The sequence below is a fragment of the Enhydra lutris genome, unplaced genomic scaffold (assembly GCF_002288905.1).
Source record: "Enhydra lutris kenyoni isolate GAN:26980312 unplaced genomic scaffold, ASM228890v2 scaffoldscaffold59, whole genome shotgun sequence".
Lineage (NCBI taxonomy): Eukaryota > Metazoa > Chordata > Mammalia > Carnivora > Mustelidae > Enhydra > Enhydra lutris.
The window spans coordinates 7,166,266-7,191,173 of record NW_019154143.1 but is presented as its reverse complement, the minus strand read 5'-3'; the positions used below and the strand labels follow the sequence as shown (position 1 = coordinate 7,191,173).

Genomic DNA, 24,908 nt, shown 5'->3' with positions numbered 1-24,908 from the left:
CTCGGTGCATGGATGACAAGGCCTCCTGGAGAATTACTTTGGTTTAGCTACTTTAGCAGCTCTCAACCTCAGAGTCTATTTAAATTACAGAATAGTACTACCCCTGTTCGTCAGGCTCTGCTTCATAGCAGGAGCTCCAGGAAAAGGAGGATTTCAGTCCCTTCTGTGTAATTAGCTGTAATTAGTGGTCAAACGGGACCTCACCAAGCTGGGCCTGAGACGCTGAACAGTAGCCCTTGTGCTTGTTTCTCTGAGTTTAGGGGCCCGTCCTTGCCCGTTATATGGGATGTGATGCCAAGCTACATATGAGAGTGAACTTGAGCTATGGCCCATCGCTCCATCAAATATTTCCTGACACCCACCTCCACCATCTGCCAACTGCCCCTTTTGGTGGCTAGGTGAACAGGCAAATAAGAACTACAGAACAAACCACTCCTTTTCAACGAATAATAACAACTGTTCCTAACATCTTACAGTCCTTTGCAAAATTATTTGGCCTGCATTGAATTATTTGATCTTGGCAACACCCTGTGAAGTTGTATCATCTACAGCTAATGAATGATGACACCCGTGATTTGATCATCACAATCACTGTGAAGTGAGTTGTATTATCCCCATTTGATAGATGATAACACTTAGGTTTGGAAAGATGCAAGAACTGGTCTAAAACTCTCAGCTAGACAGTGGCAGAACCAACAGAGGAATTTGGGTAATCTGCGTCCCGGTCTGATGCTCCCGACATGTCATCAAAGGACACAAGAGCTGAGTCATGGCCTGGTCCCTTCTCTATGACCCATCTTAACATGGGATCTTGAGCAAATTCCCAAGCTAGTCCATGCCCAAAGTTTCTCCTAAGCTAAAAATGATGGGAAAATGTTATTAGAAATAATGTGACTAGCAGACTGTTTATCCTATTTGGAATGTTCATTGGACAGAGGAGTTGATTTGGGTTGCTTACAGAAAATGAGATTGCATGCCTGGGTCTTTTCTGAATGCCCCTTTCTTTCCCTAACTCCAAATCCCCAAGTCAGTCATCAAACCAATTTTTGAAGGGGAAAAAAAAAAAAAAAAAGCTGAAAATGGTCCAGGATGTAAACCAAGGGATAAAAAGGTAATCCACAGCGAGCCCATAGTTCCTCGTAGGCCAAGAGAAATCCATGCCAGCGAGGGTGCTGGATAATGCCCGACGTGATATGAACAGAGCTGGGGACTCTGTGAGGGGCAGCAGCATGACCTAGGATTTTAGTCCTCTCCTTTTCTTCTTAAACAAATGCCATGAAGGAAATGCCACTTCTGACATACTCCATAACATTCAGGCCAAGGAAGCTAGGTCTGAGGTCAGAGCCACCAGAAATGTTTAGCGTGTTTAAGTACGACATCTGTAGCCCTCGGTCCTGGAAGGACCGATTCTGCAGGGAACCTGGGACAAGGGATGGATTGAGGCCAGCAGAGTTGACAGGCTGAGCACTTAGCTTTGGGGCCCGTGGCTTTCCCTGTCTGGGGCATATGGTCCTCTGGTTTTCTGTTTGGTAGGGCTGACAAACTTTTTAACTCCATACCAAAAAACCTAAAATGTTCTCATCACATTTTCTCACCCAAGAAACAGTTCTTTCTAAGGACTGGATGCTGAAGCTTGCTTTTTTTTTTTTTTTTTAAAGCTTTGTTAAGATATAATTCATATGTCATAGATTCGCTTAATTAAAATAAGCTATTCAATGAGTTTTAGTGTACTTCTGGAATTGTGTAACTATTGCTACAGTCAACTGTAGAACATTTTCATCACCCCCAAAGGAAAACACATATCCATTGATCATCACGACCCATTTACCCACCCCCGCCCCGACTAAGCTACTTTCTGTCTTTGTGGATTTGCCTGTTCTGGACTTTTCATGTAAATGAAATTATATAGCATGAGAACTTTTGTGGCTGGCTTCTTCCATTCAATGTAATGTTTTCAAGGTTCATCCATGTTGAAGTGTGGGGGAGGAAACGTAAATTTTCTTCTACCTTTTTGAGTTCATAGCTGAGATCATGTAATAAAAAACAGATAAACAAGAGGAACCCCCCCCAATTTATTAACATGTACACCTCATGCATACATGAGACACACCCAGGGAAAAATTAGTCACTCTTGAAGGTAGCTGAAATGTAGGCTTAAATACCACCTTAGGAGGGAATGAGGTGGGGGATGAAGGCCTCTTGGGGGAAAGTAGATGATTTGGGGAAAAGATTAAGAGATCCTTGGAAGAACAGATGGGAGGTATGACAATCTGTGACAAAAGTTTGTCAGGATGTGGCATCTACTTCTAGTCTCCTCTCCTGTAATAATGGCTGATGACATTCCCAGGGAGGGAAATTGTAACAATGGAGATCATTTTGGAGCATCGGTGTTTAGGCAGATAGAGGAGTTCAGATAAAGGCTCACCCTGCATCTGCTGTTTTTCAAGTGCCTATAGCTCCAAATTATCATTATACCAAAATGGCATATTTTGGGGTGGCATGTGCTGCTATCCTTTAGTAACATGTGTCAAAATCTCCTTTCTTTTTATTGTTGAATAATATTCCGTTGTGTAGACAGACCATATTGTGTTTATTCATTCATTAGTCAGTGGCTATTTAGGTCGTTCCCACTTTGGGGTTCTTCTGAATGACGCTGCAATGAATATTCAGTACAAGCTTGTATGTGGGCGTATGTTTTTAAATCTCTTATATACCTAGAAGTGGAATTGTTGGGTGATAAGGTCCCTCTGTCTTTACATTTCTGAGGAACTGCTAGGTTTTTCCAAAGCAGCTGCAACATGTTACATTCCGACCAGCAGTGTAGGAGAGTTCTCATCGCTCTATGTTCTCTACAATACTTGTTATTATCTGTCTTTTTGATTCTAGCCATCTTAGAGGGTTTGCATTGGTATCTCATTGTGGTTCTCATTTGCATTTCTCCGATAACGAACGATGTGGAGCATCTGTTCACATGCATATTGGCTATTTGTTGATCTTCTTTGGCAAAGCATCTATTCAGATCTTTGGCCCATTTTTAAGTTGGCTCGTTTTTTTGAGTATTAAGAGTTTATTCTATTTTAATACCAGGTGTACTGGGGGTGAGATTTCAAATTTGCCTTACCTGATGACATCACTCTGTGGTCAGAGAAGTTGCCAGGTCTTTTGCCTTCATGTGTGATCAATCCTGAGTCATTGCTTTCTTGAGTCTAAGTGTGGTGGCCATGATGGGGAAAATTTCCAGTTCCACAAACGTGGCCTTTCACTGACATGGCTTAGAAACTCTCTGAGAGCAGGATGAGGCTTTACTGTCTTCTGTGGCAGTTGAAATCCTTAGGTTTTCTACTTTCCAAATAGAACTTCCATTGTGTAAAAGCCTATCACCAGACTTCCTATCACTTTGTGGGGAAGGAAATCACTCTGTGTGAGTGTAAACTTTGCTGCCTGAAAGCTAAAAGTGTTTTCTCACCTGCACTATGAAGGTGGCCCGGGGAGACCAGCCTTTCCTCAGAGGAGAAAACAAAATGTTAAATACTCTACATAATCCAGAAAAAACAATGGTGAAGAACAAAGCAAAATGGTTCTCCCATGTTTCAGTCAGGATTGCTAATTAGATCTGAAATTTAGTTTTGCTCTGAATTTCTCACAATTCTATCTGTTCTTTATTTAATACATTCTTTGAAACATCAGACATACATTCCTGCCCTCCATTAATTAGCCAGCTGCCAGTCCCTGCTGCATACTGGAACCACCCAAAAAAACGTTTAAAAACTTTATTCATGTTGGGGCCCTACAACCAGAGAGCTTGAGGTCACTGGTTTTGAGTGGGTCTTGTCCCACACTCAAAGTTTGCTGAGCTCCAGATGTGATTCTAATGGGCAGACAGTCCCTCCCAAAACACAAGCCCAGCTTTCAGTTCATTCTCTGACTTAATAAAAGAACACATTGTCCTCTCTAGATCCATGCTTCTGAAACTTTCACATGCATAGCATCATCCTGGTATCTTGTTAATATATAGATACGATTTGGAGGGTCTGGCATGGCCCCTGAGATTCTGCAGTTCTAATAAGCACCCACCCACCTCCGCATGAGACCAAAGCTACTGGTTGGTGGCTCAAAGTTTCCAGAATTGCCGAGTCCCTACATACTCATGGCACTTTTCAATTACTTCTGATAGGACCTCTGTCTCCTCAAGGATTCAACTTTTTAGGACAGCCATCATAAAATAGATGTGCTCCTCTCCTTTTAAAAATAGAGTTGAAATTCTATCATTGCTAATCTAAGCAGTCCTTATTAACATAAAGATAAAACAATAAACCTTTATATTAATTTAAAATAATGATCCAGATCCTTTAAAGTGATCATAAAAATACTGCACAGCTGAATGAATAAGGAACTTTGTGGGTTATATAATTGAAGGTATCAGTCTTTGGAGCCAGTTACAGGAGTCTCCCTTTGTGACCTTGGGAGTTTTTTAACTTCTCTGAGTCATTGTTTCCTCTGTGAATGGTAAGTAGCAGAATTTCCTTCTAGGGCTGTTACGAAGACAGGTGAATTAAGAAATGTAAAGTGGGGGTGCCTGGGTGGCTCAGTGGGTTAAGCCTCTGCCTTCCGCTCAGGTCATGATCTCAGGGTCCTGGGATCGAGACCTACATCAGGCTCTCTGCTCAGCGGGGAGCCTGCTATCTCAGGGTCCTGGGATCGAGCCCCACATCAGGCTCTCTGCTCAGCGGGGAGTCTGCTTCCCCTTCTCTCTCTCTGCCTACTCTGTCAAATAAATAAATAAAATCTTAAAAAAAAAAAAAGAAAGAAATGTAAAGTGCTCATAGGTCCAGTGACCTCTCAGTATGCCTAAAGTGAGTTTAATTTTTTTAATAATAATTTTTAAAACAGGCATTGCAGTATCTAAATATTTGAAATCCTCACTAAAATCTTTTGCATAGGGATTTAAAAGGAGAGTCTCTTCTCTTTTCAAACTCATCTTTTTCTCACTTCTCCTAATATTAAGGGCAGTCTTGAGAAAAAGAAACCACAGAAGGGCAAATTGAGACTGAAATAAAGAAGAGGTCCAGATTACTTTGGCTTACTGAGGAGCGGTCAGAATGTATTTTAAAGGTTTTTTTTCACCTCCACTAATAAAGCCCCACCTCCTTCTTTCCTTTTGCACCATCTGTCTGAGTCACCACCAGACCTACGAACTCCTTGGTAGAATGTTGGAAGGTGTTCAGGTCTTTTGAGACCCATCAGATGAGAGAGAGAGACTGAGAAGTCAAGTATAGATATTGGTTTAGGATTACCAAAAGAAAAGCACTGCAAAAAAAAAAAAAAGAAAAAAAAGAAAAAAAAGGAACAACCTGCCTTTTTTCACTCAATAAACTGATCTCTCTTAATCAAATCCTTTTCTCCCCCTTAGAAATGGAACCAAGATGGATTTCCATAGAAACTTTAGCTACACTGAGAAATTATTTAGTGTTATAAGATTTGTAACTGCTTTGCTAGTTTCCAGAAAACATCATTTTTATAGTACACTATTCAACTTTAGAGAGATGTGTAAAAAAATCAGATGAAAAGCTCTCATTATCTTCTTCATAATTATGGTAGTTGAAAATTGCATGACATCAGGTTTTCTATTTGTTTCTTAATGGGGCAGTAAGAGCATAAGAGTTGTCATGGGATGAAACGCTGTGTCTACGCTGTGTTCCAGTCTTGTTTGGATTAATTTGTCAATCTAAAGAAAGAAAACTTGGGGCACCTGGGTGGCTCAGTGGGTTAAAGCCTCTGCCTTCAGCTCAGGTCATGGTCCCAGGGTCCTGGGATTGAGCCCCGCATTGGGCTCTCTGCTCAGCAGGGAACATGCTTCCTCCTCTCTCTCTGCCTGCCTCTGCCTACTTGTGATCTCTGTCAAATAAATAAATAAAATCTTTTAAAAAAAAAAAAAGAAAAAGCACTGTCATGAGCCCCAACTCCTTAGTAAAGAGAAATTAGATATGAGCATCATGTGGGGATATTTGTAAGCTGAGGAGCAGAGAGCTGGTTATGGGGCTCCAAAGGACCAGAACCAGTCATCTGATCTCATTTCCACACGTTAACCCAAGAAAGCAAGACTAAAGCATTTAGCATTAGGGGCTAGGAAATTTAGAGAATTGTAAGAAACTTCTACCTTTCTTCTCCTTCATACTAGGAAAGAACACTGATGCTCTTTGGCATATGTGGGTAGAAATAAAACTTGGTGGTTTTGATCAATAATTTTAAAAAAGGGCGGTGGCACCTGGGTGACTCAGTGAGCTAGGTGTCCAGCTCTGGATTTTGGCTCAGGTCATGATCTCAGGATGGAGCCCACTTAAGATCCTCTCTTCCTCCCCTCTATCCCTTCCCACCCACCTCTACCTCTCTTCAAAAAAAGAAAAAAAAAGTTACAAACTAATTTCCTTCCAGAAGACGTAGAAAATTCCACCAAAACTAAACAATGTCCGTGACTTTAAAACTATGCATCTGTGTAAACTCATTGTTTCAAAAAACCTTAGTCAGAAATGTTCTTGGCCAGTATTACTGGAAAAAAATTTTTTTCAAGGACAAACAAGGGTTTAGGGGGCTCTGAATATGTGGTAATACAGGAAGTGATTAAGCCTTTATTAATTAGAAGGTAACATTAGATATATCTTCCGTCATCAGGTTTATGGGAAATTAAGATTTGCATAATATTTGCATTTGTCCTACAGTCTGCCAGTCACTCACCATCAGAGGACCCTAAAGCTAGAAGTGCTAACAGATGGATTATGGGAAAACTTCTTAACTGAATGCCTTGGTGTATGGGTGGAGTTTGAAAGTGGTGTAAATGGTATATTTTGTCAAAGTTGAAACTCAGCTTTGGAAGGATGAGAATCAGTATAGCATCATGACTCCCATCCCCCACCTTTCAAAACAGCTATTGGGAGGCCTCAGCTTCCATCTTTAGAAAGACAAATAAAACATGAACATTTTCCCCTTGTGACCTAGGTGGAAAATCTGACGAGCCTGAATAAGAGTTCGATTCTAGGACATTGGGTGGGGTAAGATAAAAGAGTTTGATTTTATTTGGTGATGGTCTTATATATTTATTACTTTAATAACAGTTTATTACAAAAATATTATGTTTGGAAATAGAGTAAAGAGAATGAAGTCCCCAAAAAAGGACCAATCAGCCTATCACTCACAGATAACCTCTGTTGATATTTTGATGTGTTTTACTTATTTGTTCTAAATGAATGAATTCCAGGGCACGGCTCAGACGATCCTACCGTTAAAGCATTTACCAAATAAATATATTTTTCTTTTCTTATTATTGTGATCTGTGTTCTGCTTTTCCTTCTGCTGGTGATGATAAACCCGTGAGTCCTGAGTGCCTAAAATCATCCCATGGCCTTGGGCAGGGGAGCTGTGCATTGGGTGACCTCTCCAATCTTTCAGAACTATCCCATACCCCTCCTGGAAGAACAAAGTCACAGTACAGAATTTTCTCAGTTGCCATTTGTCTGGAAGTGCAGCTTGTTAACCTTGCTTTCCTCTTCTCTATGTTCGTTCTCTTCTCTTTCCTCTTCCCCTTGTTCGTCAATTTCTATTCTTCTCTGTTTCAGCAAAACAATTTCAGTCAAGGTAATTGATGATGAGGAGTATGAGAAAAACAAGACCTTCTTCCTTGAGATTGGAGAGCCCCGCCTGGTGGAGATGAGTGAGAAGAAAGGTGGGGGAGCTGCTCCAGGGCTGAGCCCAACAGCTTCTGCTGGCCTGTGCCACCCTGGATGCCTGCACTCTTCAGACGTGGCTCACAACACACACATCCCTCCACCTATGTAACAGGGCATAGATCTCACCCTCCTGCCCCCAGGCCACAGCAGCCCAGCCTGGGGCTCCATCAGCCAATTCTGACCACTCTGCACATGGCAGGTCTGAGAGACAAATTTTCAGAGCAGTCAACCGGGCCTCCATTTCCAGGAAGGGCGGGGCTGATGCTGGCCATGCCAAAATGGAGGCCATGCTCTGATTTCTGGCTACTTTCTGCCAGCTCATAGAAGCAGGAAGCATTTGTGAAAGTGGCCAAGGAGGAGACAACGTCACGGGGGCCCCCTGAGAGTAGCCACCATGCCCTGTTACATACTTGTGAGGCCCATGTGTTGCCAGTTCTCCCTTCCATAACATCACGGTAACATGCAGCTTGTTGAACCCCTAGCATGAGCGTGTGACTCCAACCATTTGTTTTGCCTTTGTCTTGTGTTCCCACAGGAAGATCATTACCATTAGAATATTTGACCGTGAGGAATATGAGAAAGAGTGCAGTTTCTCCCTTGTGCTTGAGGAACCAAAATGGATAAGAAGAGGAATGAAAGGTGTGAGAGTATACAAAGACATACCAGCGAGAAATTGTACTCTTCTCTCTCCGTGTCTCCTACTCTCACACTTAACTCTCTCCTCTTCCTCGGCTCCAAGTACTACTATCCTTTGTTTCCTTTGAAGCTTTAACAGTTTTATCTCCCTTCCCTGATTCACAAATGCACCAAACAGAGCCCATTCTCTTCAGGAAATGCCCCACTAACTTTGAGAGCAGACTGAAGAAAGACTAGAAGAGATTTCTATAATTCAGAAGGGAGGATCTAAAAAGCATGATTTCTGTGTTCAGGTATTTATGACTCAGGGATCGTTCTCGAATGTACTTCCCACTGCTAAATCTCCCCTTGAACGTTCGTGATAAAGACAACTTAATACCCACTAGTCCTGACAGATGAGTCCAATGGTAACTAATAGGAACTTCCGGAAGAATTCAGTAATTAGGCTTCTTCAGACAGCCCAGTTTTCCAAAAATATATATTTAATAAGAACCAAGGTCCTTGAAGAGTAGCGTTATCCACGTTCTAGTGTTCATCTTGGCCTGAGATTTTTAATATCGTCAAAAATGACATTTAAAAGGGACGAGATGTAGGAAACTATAGTCATACAAATTTCCTTTAGTAGGAAGGATATGGTCCTTCAGGAAGAATTTGACCCTTGCTTACGGCCTAGTCAGCTTTATGCTCAGAAATGTTTTGATGCTTATAGAATCGACAAATTTCTAACATATGTAGTAAATAAATAAATAAATAAATGAACAGCAGTATCCTCATAACTAGATTTTTTTTTTGAGTTGCACTCACATATTTTTGGAAAATATTTGAACAAAGAAGCCAATTTCTTTGTCCTCTTTGATTTTATTTCTATTTTCTATGGCCTACTTTTGATAAGGAAGGATAAGAATTTTATACCACCCTCAAAGATAATTTTTTATTCTGAATTATTACAAGGGCTTCCTACAATTATCCTCTAATAGTGGCCATTTTAAAGAGATTGTGTAGTTATACATGTAAAATGAGTTTACTACACATTAAAAGCTCTTACTCATTTCAACCAAACAATTGATGACTAGCATAGAAGATGATCAAATGGACCACTTCATAAGAAATTTATACTTTTACACATAAGGAAAAATATTGAATATATAGGACTAATTCCTATATAGACCCAACATTTGGAGGAATTTAATCTCACATTTGTAAGAACTCAGTGACTTCAGAGTCTATCAGAAAAAAGAAAGGAAAAAAAGTGTATGTCCCTGACCTAGTCATGTCCCAAGTGGTACCAGGAGCCATTTGGAATGATGGAGAATGGAGCACTGGGAACCCATTTTAATGCGGCCTATTTAATATGCTTCATAGGCAGTAGGCAGAAGGAAAGACACTAGAAAACAGAGCTGATTTCTTACAAAGATGGGATCAAAAATGCCTCATTAGCATACAGGAAAAAAAGCACTTACTTCTAAATGTATTCCTCCAAAACACTGTCTTCTATCTAAAGGAAGAGCATCTTGGATACAGCTCTTTCAATTGTCGTTTTAGTAAAATATGCCCTCATGTAAAAGCAAATTAAAATTCCTTGATAGCACTATCTGGTTTCACACCCTCCAAGTGGATTCTTGTCACTATAAATAAAATTACTGACTTGTTTTAGAAAGTATCCTCTAATGCCACTAGCCGTTAGCAGAGAAATGGGGCTGAAAACATAATTGTAGCATTCCCCACTGTTCCTAAAGAAATGTATATAATATGTTTAGCTAGGGAGCTTCCGCCAAAATAAACTGCTGTGGTATAGTCTGGGTAAAGCACATAACCCGGAAATCAGATTACAGATACAATGCCCCCTCCCCACCACCTGCCTTGTCAGTTCCCTCAAGAAATATTATGATTGCCCAGTTATAACACACAGAAGTCATAGAGAAGGACACACAAATAAATGCTCATTCCTGGCATTCAGGTTTTGAGAATTTAAAAAACATAAGCGTCCCTTCAATGGCCAAGAACTACCATGCAAATAGAACCTTCAGGGAGAGCTTTACCTTGGGCCAAAGTCATCTTCAGGAAGGGCAGCCAGATTGGAATTTCCTAAGATGTTTCATCTGTTTTCGTTGAAGGAAAGGTATAACACCTGAAATTCTGCATCATTTAAGAATTCAGTAGAATAAAAAAAAAAAAAAAAAGAATTCAGTGGAACTCAGTGACTTCGTAGCTCCTGGGCAATATTTACTGAGGAAGACTTACTCAAATGAAGTTAACAACAACTTCATAAAACGTTTCTACTCTCTTTGGTAAACTAGATATCTATATTATATAAGAATAGTAAGTAGAAATGTTTTATTAAATGCCAAGAAATAACAGCTAAGGGGAATTGTATCCGTATCTAATCAGTCACACACATTTGCAAAAAAATTGTGTTGGGATTATTTATTGGAAAATATTCCCAGTGCTGCATTTCCCTGGGAAGCACCCATGTTAGCGGTGGCTTCCTACCCACTAGAATCAGATCTGCCTGGATTTCTTTCTGCTGATATTCCTCTTACTTTCATTATTCATCTGGTCTCTTATTCTGTGTTGTCTTTGTCTATTTCCTTCACAGCCCTGTTATTGAATGAGCTTGGTAAGCATTTCATTTCTTCCATTTCCTTTCCATTTCTTTAGGTGATTTTCCATGAATGTCAGGTGATACAGTAGCTTTCTGACTTTTATATCTATTGATTGACTGGCAAGACTGTTGTCTAGGGCCATTGGCCTCATTTTTGTGTAGGTTAGACAGTTAATATTCCATTTTTAGTTTAGTACAATCTCTTTAAAGACCAGTGATTGTTTAGGTAAGCACGAGAATTAAATTTGTGCACTAAGTCCCATAATCTTAAAAGAATGAGTAGTAATTAAATCATGAATGGATGTTTTCAGATTTTTCTTAATTATAAATATAGTTTGGCAAGATGTTGTATCTTGGATGGGTGGCCAGGCAGTCCAATATCACTGGTATTTGTTATTTAGAATATAAATTAAATAAATTGTAACATTTATTCTTTTTTTTTTTTCTTTTTTAGGTGGCTTCACAATAACAGGTATGAATTTTTAAAGCTAATGACATTGAATTTTTTTTTTTTGCTGTCTTCGCCATATGTTGTTTACATTTTTAAAAATTGTTTCTCATTTTTATTTGCTTTGAATGAAGGGAAGTACCTGTATGGTAAGACAGATTTTTTTTTTTTTTAATGTTCTTCATTTTCCCCCAAACACCCTGGAAAATCCAACCCAAACCACATTTTATGTAACCTATGTTAACGTTTAGCTGTGGCACATGGTGTGCTCTTGCTGATTTTACACACTTAACATTGTGCACATTAACAATGTGTGTGTTGTGTTGAGTACAAGCAAATTCGTATGGAGAACGTGTAACTGTTCACATTTTGATACTGGTTGATATGAAAATGTTCACATAGCACTGATGGTGTGCCGTGCATTCTGCCAGATGCTGCAGGGTACCAGATTAGATAAGACAGTCACTGACCTCGAGGACACGTGGGGATGGACATCCAGGACCAGGCTCGGGCTCCTAATGCTACGTGATGCCCTGTGAGCAGAGGACAGAGCAGTCCCATCCCCTCATCCCATGACATCAGTCTGAGCCCCTCTTTGAGGATTTTAGTTTGAGTGTTATTAACATGACCCCTAGAAGTGCATTACACAGTGCTCTATACGGACCCAAAGTGCCACTCTAAGAGTTTAAAACTCTTACATTCCAACTGGCGTCCAGCCTGTGTTGGTCACATTACTTAACACAACTCTAAAGCTGTTTTCCCATGTACAGAAGGAAGAAGGGGTCCCCTTCCAGTATCCTCCCTTTTGACTCCAAGTATATTCCCCCCCACCCTTTTGGAATCATCCAGGCAGAGTTAGAGAGAGACAGAGAAATATCAAGTGGTCGGTGTGATGTGTCTGAAACTGCAGGTTGAAGATGTCTCCAAGGGCATCCTACTGGCCACAGCATTTGCCAATATATTGTGCAGATAACACTACTGTCATTATTTTTTTCTGCCATCAGCTGAACCAAAACATTTGAAGAAGGAAATATTCCTCAAAATTCAAATTTTGCTCAATCCTGTAGTAGGGGAGTTGGGGGTTAATTAAACCACTGTTCTTGTAAACTCGTGATCAGGTGGTTCCAACTAGATTCTGTCCAAAGTAGAACTTTCTGAAAATGAGCAGTTTCACAGGGGCTCTTGGCTCCTCACGCTTCTCTCCAGACACGGCATCTAATGACAGAACGATCCACAGACTCTCAGAGACACAGAAACTGCAAAGGATAAAAATGTTAAACAGGACAAGTCCTCATAGAGGATTTTTAAAATCATCCAAAGCTCTCCCAGGTCAAGTCTCCCTGACTGTGTGCTGCTGAAGATGCTATTTTTGAATCCAGTGCAGGAATTTCCATTTATTTTTTAAAAATTTATCTTATTTTTCTCAACCCCTCATTTGAACTCACTGAAGTCTTGGAAATACACTGTTCCTGTCACCCAATAAGTTGGTTAACTTTGTGAGATTTGAGGGCTGTGGAAATTGGGGAAGGCAGCCTTCATGGCTTCTGAAATAATTAGAAAGAAGAAAGCCAACTGTTGTAGAAATATTGTAGTCTCTAACAGCACCTTCAGCATTATGCAGCCTGATAATGAGATTTTCACCAAAAACCTTGGGCTATAGAATGCCTTGTTAAAATGCACTGATATATTTAGATATTTTCCTATTTTTCCTATTGAATATGTCAGGATATTGCTTTGATGGCCTTTCTTCCATATTATCACTTGAAGCATCTTCCCTTTTAAGTATCTAGGTAATAACAGAATCCTAGTTTTCTTTTCTCAGAAATTGTTCCTATCGTGTTCTAGAATATCTGTCCGGTAATGCCCAACATTTCCTGCCTCAGACACATCTTGCCTTCAAGAGAACAGAATCCCTTCTTCCAAAGAGTTCTATCATTTCATGTACTTATTTCATTAAGTTCTTCCTTATGGCTTCAATTTGATATTATAGTTTTTCTATGGTTACCACCTCTTCCCAACCCTTGAAATTGATAGTTAGAACAAGACAATGTTCCAGAAGCTCTCTGGGAATCTCTACCTTGGCCTGTTCTTCTCAGTGTATATCACCCTTCTTCTCCCAATCCAGGTCAGAATGCCTGAGATCCACTCTCTATAGATGCCCTGGGGAAGGTTCTAGAACTGGGGTCTACACAGTGAAAAGCAGCTCTAAGTCGAAAGAACTTTTCTTTGAAGTCATTTTGAGGCTTTGAAGTCACGGCTTTGCGATGCAGGGGCAATAGAGAAGAATTAATCTAGCCCTCAGACTCTGCCTGCAGGTTTTATGTGGTCTTGTGCAGCTGAGTGTGAAAATCTAAATTTGAAGCAGGATATATGGAAATTGAAAAAGTCATTTGGTCCACAGCCCAATATATTTCAGAGATTTCATTAGTGGTGGACATTAAGTACTGGAGGTGATTCTGGAATTTACAAATCTTTACATATTGCTCCTAGACCTTGCCTCATTGAAAGGCCCTTGTTGGAACCTATGATCTCATTGTCCCTTGACCTTTTTGGCATATAACATGATAACCCCCTATACATTATAGCTCATCAGAGTTTGTGAAGCATTTCATATTCATTATCTCATTTAATCTTCAGCCTTATGGGTTAAGATTTTATTGTTCTCACTTATAGGGAGGAAATGAAGGTTGGATGTGATTGATCAGTCCACCCCAAATCACCCCTCCGGGATTCAGATCCTGACCCCTTGACTTTAAGTTCACAGCCATTTGATGAGTGTCCTAACCCCAGCACTTTCATCTCCTCCCTTTCAATCTCTTTATTCCTACGTTCATTTTAACCCCTTGGCAGTCCAAAGCCCAGATGCTTCACAAATGCCATCAGTGTGTATTCTGGTCAAATGAAAAATGAGGGGGACCCCAGAAGGGGGAAACTAGAGCACATTAATTTGAGTTGTTTAATAAAACTAAGTATTCTGGTTCAATTTGGAAAGAAGAGAGGCACATCTGATTCCCCAAACAGCCATAGAGTTATATATCAAAAGTCAATATACTTCCTTAAAAGTTTCTTTCCCAATTATAATATGCTCACCATATAATAGACTCGACAAGGTACATGGCTTTTTAAGAAAACCGAAGTATGAAAATTTAAAACACTTTAATCCCTCCAGTACCTACAGCAGAGGAACAAATCCCCTTCAACTTTAGCTTCATTTACAATTGAGGAAACTGAGTCTCAGAGAAGTGAAATGCTCTACCCAAATTCAGATGGCAAGAATTTGATGGAGTTGGCACCAAGTCCCAACCTCACAATTTTCAGATATGTTGAAGGTAGCTCCTTGGTAGAAGCCAACAGCAGGTGGATTTGGTAGTCAACTGAACCAGAAGTTTAATGGAAACCCCAGGCCTTGGTAACCCAACAGTTGCTATGATGATGACATACCCTTGCAAAGCCTACCAGAGTAAGAAACTTCCCCATTCAGATGCCCAGGAAACAAATAAGCATGTTCCCAGATGCTATGTTACTCAACCCTCAACAATCCTGTAATATGGATGGAGCAGGGGCTACTATCCCCGTTTACATGTGGGGAAATTGGGTAAGTGGCCTGCTCAAGGCTATGTAATTGGCACCCGTAGGCTTCAAAACCAGGTTACCTGTCATCACACCGAGTGCTTTCCATTGTTTCATGAGGCCTCTGGAAGCAGTAACTTGAAGGACAAGGACACTCCACTTCAGATGGCTGCAGGAACCTAGCTGCAGGAGTGTGTAGTTCACTCACATGACCTGGTTTGGCTCATAGCACATTTGACCCATTTATTTGCTCACTTTTGTGGCCTCCATTGGAGTGGCCTCTATCTACTCAGCCCCCAAACTAACACTGCTTGTGATGTGTGCATCTGGGTGTGATGTTTAGCTGACTAATTCCACAGAGCTCTGGCAACAAACCAACACCATCCATTCTGCTGATTTTCTGCCTGTCCTTTTCACTAGGCCAACCTGTCTTCCGGAAAGTTCATGCTAGAGAACATCCGATTCCCTCTACTGTAATCACCATTGCAGGTACTCATTGTATCATGGTCCTTCAAAACCACAGTTTACTAGCTTGAAGCTAACTATCTTCAAGTGTTCTTTAAGTCTTTAGACATTAAGGTAGCAGTCTTTGGCCCCTGTCCCTACTAGAATGTTGCTAAATAATGCAGTGGCTTTTCTGACGTTCCGAATATGGTGGGTCGGCCACAAAACACAAGCTTATCCACGCAGGATGGGAGGCCTGGTAGAGGGAGCACCATGGGCCTGCAGAGGAGATTGGATACCATGACCTCTCCCTTTCACATCTCAATATATTCCAGATTTCTTGCAAATCTGGCTTCTCACACATGGGCCTTTCATTCTAAGTATAATGAAGTTTCTTTAAAAGCAAGTTGAATTTCTTTACAGAACTTGCCTTTCTGGCCACCAGGCAATATGTTAGCCACATATGCATGGATGATAGTACATCTGTGGAGGTTCTCCAGAGGGAACATTGCCAAGGTGACCAGAGGATCCCACAACCATCCCACATCTACTGTAAGCTTAGAGCCGGGCATCATCTCCAAGTCTGGATGACGACAGGGATATTCAATCCTCAGTCATCCCCATCACCGTCACTGGGTGTGGTGGTAGAAACACTTCTCCACTCCTCATCCTCATGTCCCACTTCCCTAATTGATAATCATGATACCCAGACCTGACTGCAGACTTGTTCCAGAATATTCCTAGTGGAAATTAATAAACCAGTCTCCTTAGGCTCTAACCAGAGAGGCCAGTCAGGAGCTGAAAACTGTTAAGAGGTCTCTACTCTCAGACTTGTTAGTGCAGATCTGAGTGAAGGATTAAAATAACCTTGAACGACTGTCCCACTGCTGGCCTTGTACCCCTTTCCAAATTTGACATTGTTGGTTAAGATTAAAGATTGCCAGGACGTGAGAGAACAGCAACAGTAGCTCCTCATGTGCAGATCTGCATGTGGGTTGTTCTGTTTTCTAATAGGGATTCTCCCTCTGAGCCCTTCACCTCTCACGGCGCTGTTGCTTCAAAAAGTAGCCGAGCCAGAAAGCATAAGTGGCCACTTTTTCAGACAACCCACATATCTGTTAGCTTCTGTGATTTGTCATTTGCTAAATCAATTACTGAAAAGAAGGGAAGTCCTCTACTGGTGGTTTTATCACAGGCTGGTTTTATGTCCTATCAATACAGATTTTAAGAGTGGGTATGAATTATCCAGTGGTCTTTAGGTTGTGCTGGTTAGTGGAGACCCTGATGTTCTGTGATTGATCATCAACTTCTCAGTTAAATATGGTGAATTCAAAAAAGCATACATGTATCTGTATGGAGAGACAGAGAGAGAGAATGAATTTTCTGTCTGAGAAGCAAAATGAAAACCACAACATGTGGTCAATTGGACATAACTAAGGAGGTGAAACTGACTTGGCCAGAGTGAAATGAAATGGACAGCACTTGATCCAATATTCAAAGTGAAAAGGAAACAAAACAAAAACAAGAAACAAAATAAAACAAAGTAAAAAAGAAACAAACATAATAGATGATCCAAAGGGGAAAAAATGGTGTTAAACTACTTCCCCAATTAATAAAAGATATCTAAAGAGAGGACACTTTTTTAAAACACAGCCCCAGCTCTCTTCTTTGCCAGGATCAAAAATCTACACTGTAGATCGTAATTTATCAGGATCATCGTAGAACAACAATAGGATTTATCCAGTTGTCTCCTCTCCATTACCTGTAATTCTCTCTTAAATGCTCGTGACATTTACTAAGTGAAAACAGCCCTGACACCTCCATGACATTATGCCTTTGTGCTTTGACTTCTGTCCACATGGAATGCCCCCTCTTACTATACTACCTCCTACCCAACCTTAGCACCACCTTTCCCTGGCAAGCTTCTCTGGAGGCTTCAATGCCAATTTCAAGTACTTTTTCTTTCCCGAAGCCTTCCCTGACTCCCGTAGGCAGAGCAAGCTGCTTCCCCTCCCTGTTCCCTCAGCCCTCACCTTGCTGCACTACAAGTTGTCCCATCTCTATGCCTCACTTCCCATGTGAACAATGAATAAAGGATCTTTATACACATAGAGCATATGTCAGGAACTAGTTAGAGACACAATGGCACCAAACTAAGCATTTCTTCCTGATCAGAAGGATTGAGAGGTGGTTAAAACAGGAATAACCTTTTTAATCACTGTGATTTGATTTCATTTACTACCACGTCCATTTATCTAACACCATGTTCCAAATAATTTCATTTTGTGAAATGGGGCATTAAACAATGCTACCATATCACCTTTCTTTTGTAATTTCCCCAGTTTTCTACCCAAATTGCCTTGAGCCCCATTTAAGGCAACTTACCATTTGTAAGTAAACTACAGAAAAGGAATCCATAATAAATATTCTTTCCCAGCGGCTTTGCAATTCAAATAATAAACCCAGTTGTTCTGGGGGAAAAAAAATTCATTTGATGTAAGTCTCTAAGACACCCATGTTCAGCCAAGGTTTTGAACAAAGACACTCAAATATGACCTGCTGCTAAGAAACTACCAATAACCTTAACCTGGGTTCAAGGATCAGAAAGCCATGAGAATCACAGTGTGATTGATTTGAGCACTGGGTGGATAAGACATCACATACCTCAGCCTCCCACTTCCAATGGCTACACACACATAATTTCAAGGACAAATCCTGTGGACACAAGTTGGAACCCTTTGCCCTCTCTTGGGTCATAACTTCCCAAACCTACTATAAAACACATTACTACTTGTACAGTTAAAATTAATTTCCTGGCACCTCTCCTTTGCCTCTGCTAAATTTTAGCAGTTTCTGGCCAGTCTGAAATGACTTATTTTTAGTCTTCATCTAATTTCATTGGGGCCCTGTAAAAACTGGGGATAGAAAAGCAGATTCTAAAATATTCCTTTAGGAAGAAACTATTGAATTCATGCTAACAAACTAATTAATACACTACATTCTGCTTCTCCCTTGGGTTGGTTTTGACACTTGGTATACAAAATGCTAGCAGTATTCCTAGCCCATCTGCTCCGGGCCCCGACCATGAACAACTAGCCTAGGAACCAGTTCTCTACAAAATTTGCTAGAGCATCAAATGGAACCACCACCGTAGGGTCCTTAGCAGAGGGAAACCATGTCTTTGGAGGGGATGGGAGGTGTGGACTCCTACAGAGCTGATGCCTAAATGCTAAATGCAAGAAGAGTGGGCTAGAAGTCTCTCCCTTTCTCATGTTTTCATCAGTCAACAGAGTCCTACTGCAGGCAGTTTGCCTGGAAAGTTCTAGAAGCAAAGACATCAGGGCTGAGGTCTTTCCATACCACCCATACTTCCTTGAGCTGAAGTACATTTGACTTGACTCTAAGGGGAAGTAGTCTGTCTTGTTCCAGCATCCTGGGCCTGAAGGATAAGGAGGTAGAGTGATTATAGGAACAACATTTACCCTTCACATGTGCGTGGCCTTTTCAGTCTGGAATTTATCCTAATGACCTTCACACAGAGAGGAGCCAACTGTGAGCTTCCCCTCATTAATGGACTCTCAAGTCCATTAACATTTTCTTAACACTCACTGGCCTCTCCTGCAGTGTCAGCTACATGGTGGGTTCTGGAAATAATCACACTCACATGGTGAGTAGTATTAACTCCCAAAGGCCTCACCTCTGCCCTCCCTGTTTACTTGAAGATGAACGTAGTCAAGGTCTTCCTAGCAAATTTGAACTTTCCACCAGAGAGAGGAAGCACTAGAGCACAGACATCTTAGTGAAATGGAATGGATGTTTTGCTTCTTAACTTGCAACAGAGGCTCTGGCTATCATCAGAATTTCCCTTCCACCAACTCAACTCGTTGGCCCTGGGGGATTTTCTGTTGCCTCTAGAAAGTGGGAGGAGGAGGCCAGAGTCCTCCATTCCTTGTGTCACTTTTCATAGTGGCTCCTTGGGTGACCTGCTAAAGGAATGTGTCCAAACAGCCAGATGAACCAGCATCACAGGGGACGGCTAGATGACGTCCTCAACATAGACGATGTGCAGGCAGAGACTTTCTCAGTGACACACGTCTATGCGTGATTTTCCTGATCAGCACTTTGGCTTTTGCTCAGGTTGTGGATCACCCTCTCCACTTGCTGTCAACAAGCACAACAGTGACGTGCTGCGTGGCCTGCCCCGACCCTCAATCCAATTCTCCCCTCGACTGATGATCTTGCCAAGGGACTTTAAGTGGGCCATCAGGGCTTCCTCCCTTCTTGGTTTTCTTGTAGCAGAACCCAGGGATGTCCAAAGAGGATTGAGCACACTGCTAACTTTCATGCCCTTCCCTTTCACAGAGGAATGTGATGACAAGCAACCGCTGACCAGCAAAGAGGAAGAGGAGAGGCGCATTGCAGAAATGGGGCGTCCCATTCTGGGGGAACACACCAAGCTGGAAGTGATCATTGAAGAATCCTATGAATTCAAGGTATGCTTGCCAACACTGCCCACAGGGGAGGCCAGGCCCATCTTGGAACCAAGACTATGCATAATGTTAGCAAGTTCCAGAATCGGCTTATTAACTAAGAAGCTTTTCAGAGAAGAGCTGGAATTGGAAAGTTGGTAGGGAACCAAGAGGTCCTGCGAACCAAACTGTATCAGGGGGTGGCATCTGTCCCTGCACAGGGGTTCCCCAAAAGGAGGATGTTGTCTGCGGGGATAGCAAGGAGGAAGCAAACAGGAATTGCAAGAGATTGTTCTGTGTGGAAGGAACCGGGCTCTATTTAAAGAAGCAAATAAATTCATCAGAAGCAGAGCATTCACACTGCTGACAATTAGGAGGATTTTGTTCTGGAGAGGGGATGGTAAGCTCTCCCTATAACACACCCAGCCCACTAGGACAAATTCTCATTTATAGTTAGTCCTCCTCTTCAGATCCTAGGACCTATAAGCACAGTCAACCTACCAAAGGTATACAGTGCCTATAACCAGAGAGTTTACAGTTGAGCTGATAAAATTGGATTCCTGGTTCTCTCGATGATGAAAGTCGTTTTTCGGACATCAAGCAGTTGGGCCTTAGGGTGATGAGCTTAGCATTTTGAAGTTAACTTCCCACCCATCTTAGCTGCTCCCTGTGCTCCCTATCCCACCTTCCATCCCACCTCACCCACGCAGCCCTGACATCTGACCCCAAGAGAGCCACACTTGACTTTGTAGTGGGACATGAAAAGGAACATCATTCTCTGGTTTTTAAGAACCACAAACCCAGATGGCAGATGTATTTTCCCCACTTATTTTTCAAAAACAGACTCTGCTTCTCTTTGCAAAACCAGAATGAGGATCCCAGAAGAGAGAAGCGGGCCAGGGACTTGGAAGCCTCGGTATTTTATCTGAGATGTTTCAGAACAGTGGCCTCTTCCTTTAGCTGGACCCATTAATTGTTTTTTAAAACTCGTCCACAAAGTGAGGTGCCTGATCGGAGATAGGTAGAAAGAAAAACATCTTTTGCCATTACAGTGGAATTTTTAAAAGATAAAAATGCAATGAAACTTCCCCCTTCGGGCTGCTGAAAAATCATTGTTTCTTTCACTCATTCCCATGGAAAGAAGGAGCAGGGGTAAAGACTGGGACCAGTGTTTTCTAGGCAGACTCCAACTATCAGAGCTCAGTTTGTTGTTCGATCTAGAACCTGCCTTACTGCACACCTAAGACTGGCACACATACAGACACACACAGGTTCCCTGTGATCCCAGGGTACAGGTGACGCAGACTGTCTGTTTCTGTGGACCAGCCTGTCCAGACATATCCAACCTCACTCTTCCTCATGAACCTTCTTCACCTGGAACCAGAGCACCTGGTGCAAGCTTGTCCCCACCCCCACTCCACCTCCCAGGGCTCTCATGGGGAATAATTGTGTGTTCTCTCCCTTATGGGACAACCCTCAACCTTCTCCTTCCTTGCACCCATGACTAAGAGGAGCCATCACAGAAACTTTCTGGAGGAAGCATTGAGTTGGGCATGGCAGGGCACAGTCTCCCAGGCAGCAAAGCTTTCTTGGGTCCAAAGTTCTCTGTAGTAACAACTCCGGTGACCTGAACATTTGAAATTCCCCCCATCTCTTCATATAAGTTCACTTGTTCAGGGTTTTTGTCATCCCAGAATAGCTTCCATAGACTGTTGCGTCCCACCTCCTGGAAGTTCATCAGTAGTTACTGTTAACACAAAAGGGAAATTGGGAGCATGTCCCTGAGTTGTCCTCAAATGTCAATTTTGATATTATGTCATTCTTTTAAGACATTTTTTTTTCTAGACCAAAATTGTTTTAAAGACCTTTTTCAAGACTCTCAGAACTGCTTGAAGACCCGACCTGGGTGATACCTCACAATATCCCACTTTGACTTTGCCCACTTTACTAGGTTATGTTCTTTACTAGGTTGTGACTAAAGGCTTGACTTTCCTAATACCCACTGCTGAGGGTGAGGTTACACCGATCATTTCCAGCTCTAGGGAAGTGAGAGTTGATCATTGGCATATGGAAAACTTCCAGGTGAATATAGATGGACATGTCCAAGTACAGGGATCTGAACTTCAAATTCATCTTCTTCAGCCCCCCTCCTCCCATAGGTCAAGGGAGGTCACATAATCAAATTAAGTCCTAGGAAGAACCCAGGCTATCCCATAGTCCTCCAGGGTCAACATGAACTAAAGTTTATAATCTCCCCTGGGTTTTTCATCCACATAAATTTTAACTTTCTTTTATTTTAAAACTTCATTCTTTAGAGAGATTTCTTGAGGCAAGCCTGTGTGTTGAACTATTAGAACAGCTTATCTCTTTCATTGTTTATCTGCCAGGTGATGGGATTCTCTGCCTTGGCATCAAAACGGAGAGGGCTCCTTTGGGGAGACCTGGTCCATGTTTCCATGACCTTTAGGAAAGATCAAGGTCATTTCTTGTAACATTCTACACAGAACTTTGAGCTGACATCAGTCAGGATGCTCAGAGTGCTTGATGAAATGGGCCTGAGTCCAGAGAGAAAAGACATGCTTGTCATGTGCTTCAAGTTACCGTGGCCAAGAGCAGTGACACTAGAGCTGTTATCAGGAACACTAGCAGTTTGAGACACAGGCTCGGGGCAGAAGGTCGCCACCCTGAGGAAACAGCAGAGCAAAGAACGATGTTGAAAACACAGAATGGGCCAGTTGGAGATGGGCTCTTCAGTGCTTATTATCATCTCCGCATTCAGACGACCCTTATTGAACGAACCCACGTGACATTCTGATTGAGCTTTGGCCTCCCACAGAGGCTGCTTGGGTCCCGTTTTCCTTACTTCCAGTGAGATGAGAACTTGTTCTCTTCCCAAACCATAGTCCGTTCGGGTCCATTGCATTTAGGCACGTACAGAGTTTGACCTCAGACAAATAATATTTGTTTTCTGCCTCTTTGCAATTAGAGGGAAATCGAGGATGCTCTGACAGTAAGTGTGGATGTGCGGTAGACTAGTCCGTGTGGTAGTTTCTCTGGGAAGAGCGGCCTCGTGCCCCGGAAGTGACCCTTCTCCCTCTAGTTGCTATGGTTTGTGGTAGCACTTTGGGTGCACCTGCTTGCTTAGTTTTACTGTGAAGGTTTGGCTGTTCCTGTTGTTACCTTAACTGACGTTTAGAAAGCTAGAGAGTGCTAATTGTATAAAACCAAGTGCTTAAAAAAAAAGTCTAAAGAGAAAAGTAAAGCATGGGGAAATTCAGTGCAACGCCAGCGGCCATGGGCCCAAAACCCTATGAATTCACCTGTTCCTGTCTCGTCTTTTCTCGCCTGCAACAGAAGCAGAGTTAGAGTGAATTCTCTAACAGGTGCCAGGCTGACAACAATCAGTAGCCAAAGAAAAATCTCTTTATTGATGATCATGCAGCAGCAGTCTTGGGGCTCTGCTGTCTGGCTGCGGTTCATTGACAAACAAAAGTACAATAATAACAGTCTTTAGTTCCATAATCTCTCCACCAGTTGCGGTTATTCAGAGATATGCAAGGCTGGGCGGGTCATATAGTAATTCCTTTGCAGGCAGCATCCTATCGATGAAGCCAGCAGAAAAGCAAGTCCAGGAAGCATTCAAGGGGAAGGGCATGGGGTTTTGCAACATCTGCTGTTCTAAACACTGAAGCCATTCTTCCCTGGCCATTAGGCAGTGAAGGAGGCTCATATCTGCTATGGAGAGATTTCTATTTCAGAAGAGCTCCAAGCAAGGACTCTGCTTGTTTGCACAATCGCGACAGTGTTTGATGTCAATACTGTCGTCCCGAGCCTAACATCCACCATCCTATGGGTAGCTCTGGGGTTTCAAAATCAACAAGGCCTTAGATTTCCCGTGGCCTTAACCAACTCAGCAGTTATTATCTTATTCTTTCCAACCTTTCTAGAGTACCGTGGACAAACTTATTAAGAAGACAAACTTAGCCCTTGTGGTTGGGACAAACAGCTGGAGAGAGCAGTTTATTGAAGCCATCACTGTCAGTGCTGGTGAGTGCCTTTTTCTGCATGCTATAAATTACAAGGGCCAAGCCTGTGCTTGCTTTTCCTACTGTGACCACTTGGTCTGTGTCAAAGCACCGGAGAACTTCCAGGGTAAAATGAAAAGAGAAATAAATGTATTTGTAGCACACCTGCACGTTTCGGAGACTGATTTAGACTTTCTAGATGAAGCAAATGTCTTCAAACGTGGCATTCTTCTCCATCCGCATTGTGTCTTTCTTTCTGGAAATAGATGAGATAAATTTAAAGGCTTTTGTGCCTCTACTTCACAGATAGCCAATCACGGGGCTTTGTCTGGAAAATTCCCTGAGGGCAGGAGAAGTGGCCAAGTGAAGGTCACAAAGGAGGCAGGAAACTCCCAGGTGGGATAAGGGGACGTGAAGACCCTTCACCACTCCCATCCATTTTATACTCTCTTCAACAACATCTGACAAATAAGCATTTGCATGGTAGAATCACCTTCTGTTTCTTCCTCTACAAGCAAAGTGCAGAGTCTTATTTAGGAAAAATCCTACAAAAATGAAGTTGTTTTCCAACTCAAGGAGTCAGAGACCCGAGGGAATTAAATATAGTAAGAAGCATCTTTTTCCTGGATTGTCAAGCCTTGTCCACTGTCTGGGTGATTTTTTTAAAGACAGAGGAAAGTCCCTCTCCAAGATACATGGAAGCAACACGGTTATGGGCTCCCCCTGCCCCCTAGTTCTTCTGCTCCATCTCTCCTTGTTCTTTTTAACATTCCTCACAGGTTCATCTTCTACTGTTGCAGCTAATGAACAGAACTAGAATTTTTTAAATAGGGATTTCCACTGTAAAGTGTGGAGGCAGCATCCCTGGTGGATGGTCCATGACTCCGAACACAACCCCCTCTTTCCAGTCTGCCACAGGACAATGGGACGGATCTCTGAAGTGCTATGGGAGCAGAGGGTGGTGAAATTTTTATGCCTCTTTGCTATTAGTGT

General features: G+C 41.9%; 1 protein-coding gene across 4 annotated transcripts in view; it reads left to right on the top strand.

The window, feature by feature from the left end:
• LOC111158430 (solute carrier family 8 member A1) overlaps positions 1-24,908 on the top strand; it is a 330,022-nt gene that overhangs the window by 257,532 nt on the left and 47,582 nt on the right. For 2 of the 4 annotated variants that reach the window (XM_022520439.1, XM_022520438.1), the window contains exons 3-9: positions 7,611-7,717; positions 10,954-10,974; positions 11,414-11,431; positions 11,542-11,556; positions 15,398-15,466; positions 19,784-19,914; positions 23,838-23,937. In XM_022520439.1, coding sequence (XP_022376147.1) covers positions 7,611-7,717; positions 10,954-10,974; positions 11,414-11,431; positions 11,542-11,556; positions 15,398-15,466; positions 19,784-19,914; positions 23,838-23,937 — 461 coding nt within the window. Of the gene's footprint in view, positions 1-7,610; positions 7,718-8,256; positions 8,361-10,953; positions 10,975-11,413; positions 11,432-11,541; positions 11,557-15,397; positions 15,467-19,783; positions 19,915-23,837; positions 23,938-24,908 lie in introns of all 4 variants that reach the window. The other 2 variants (XM_022520442.1, XM_022520440.1) reach the window with 1 other exon arrangement.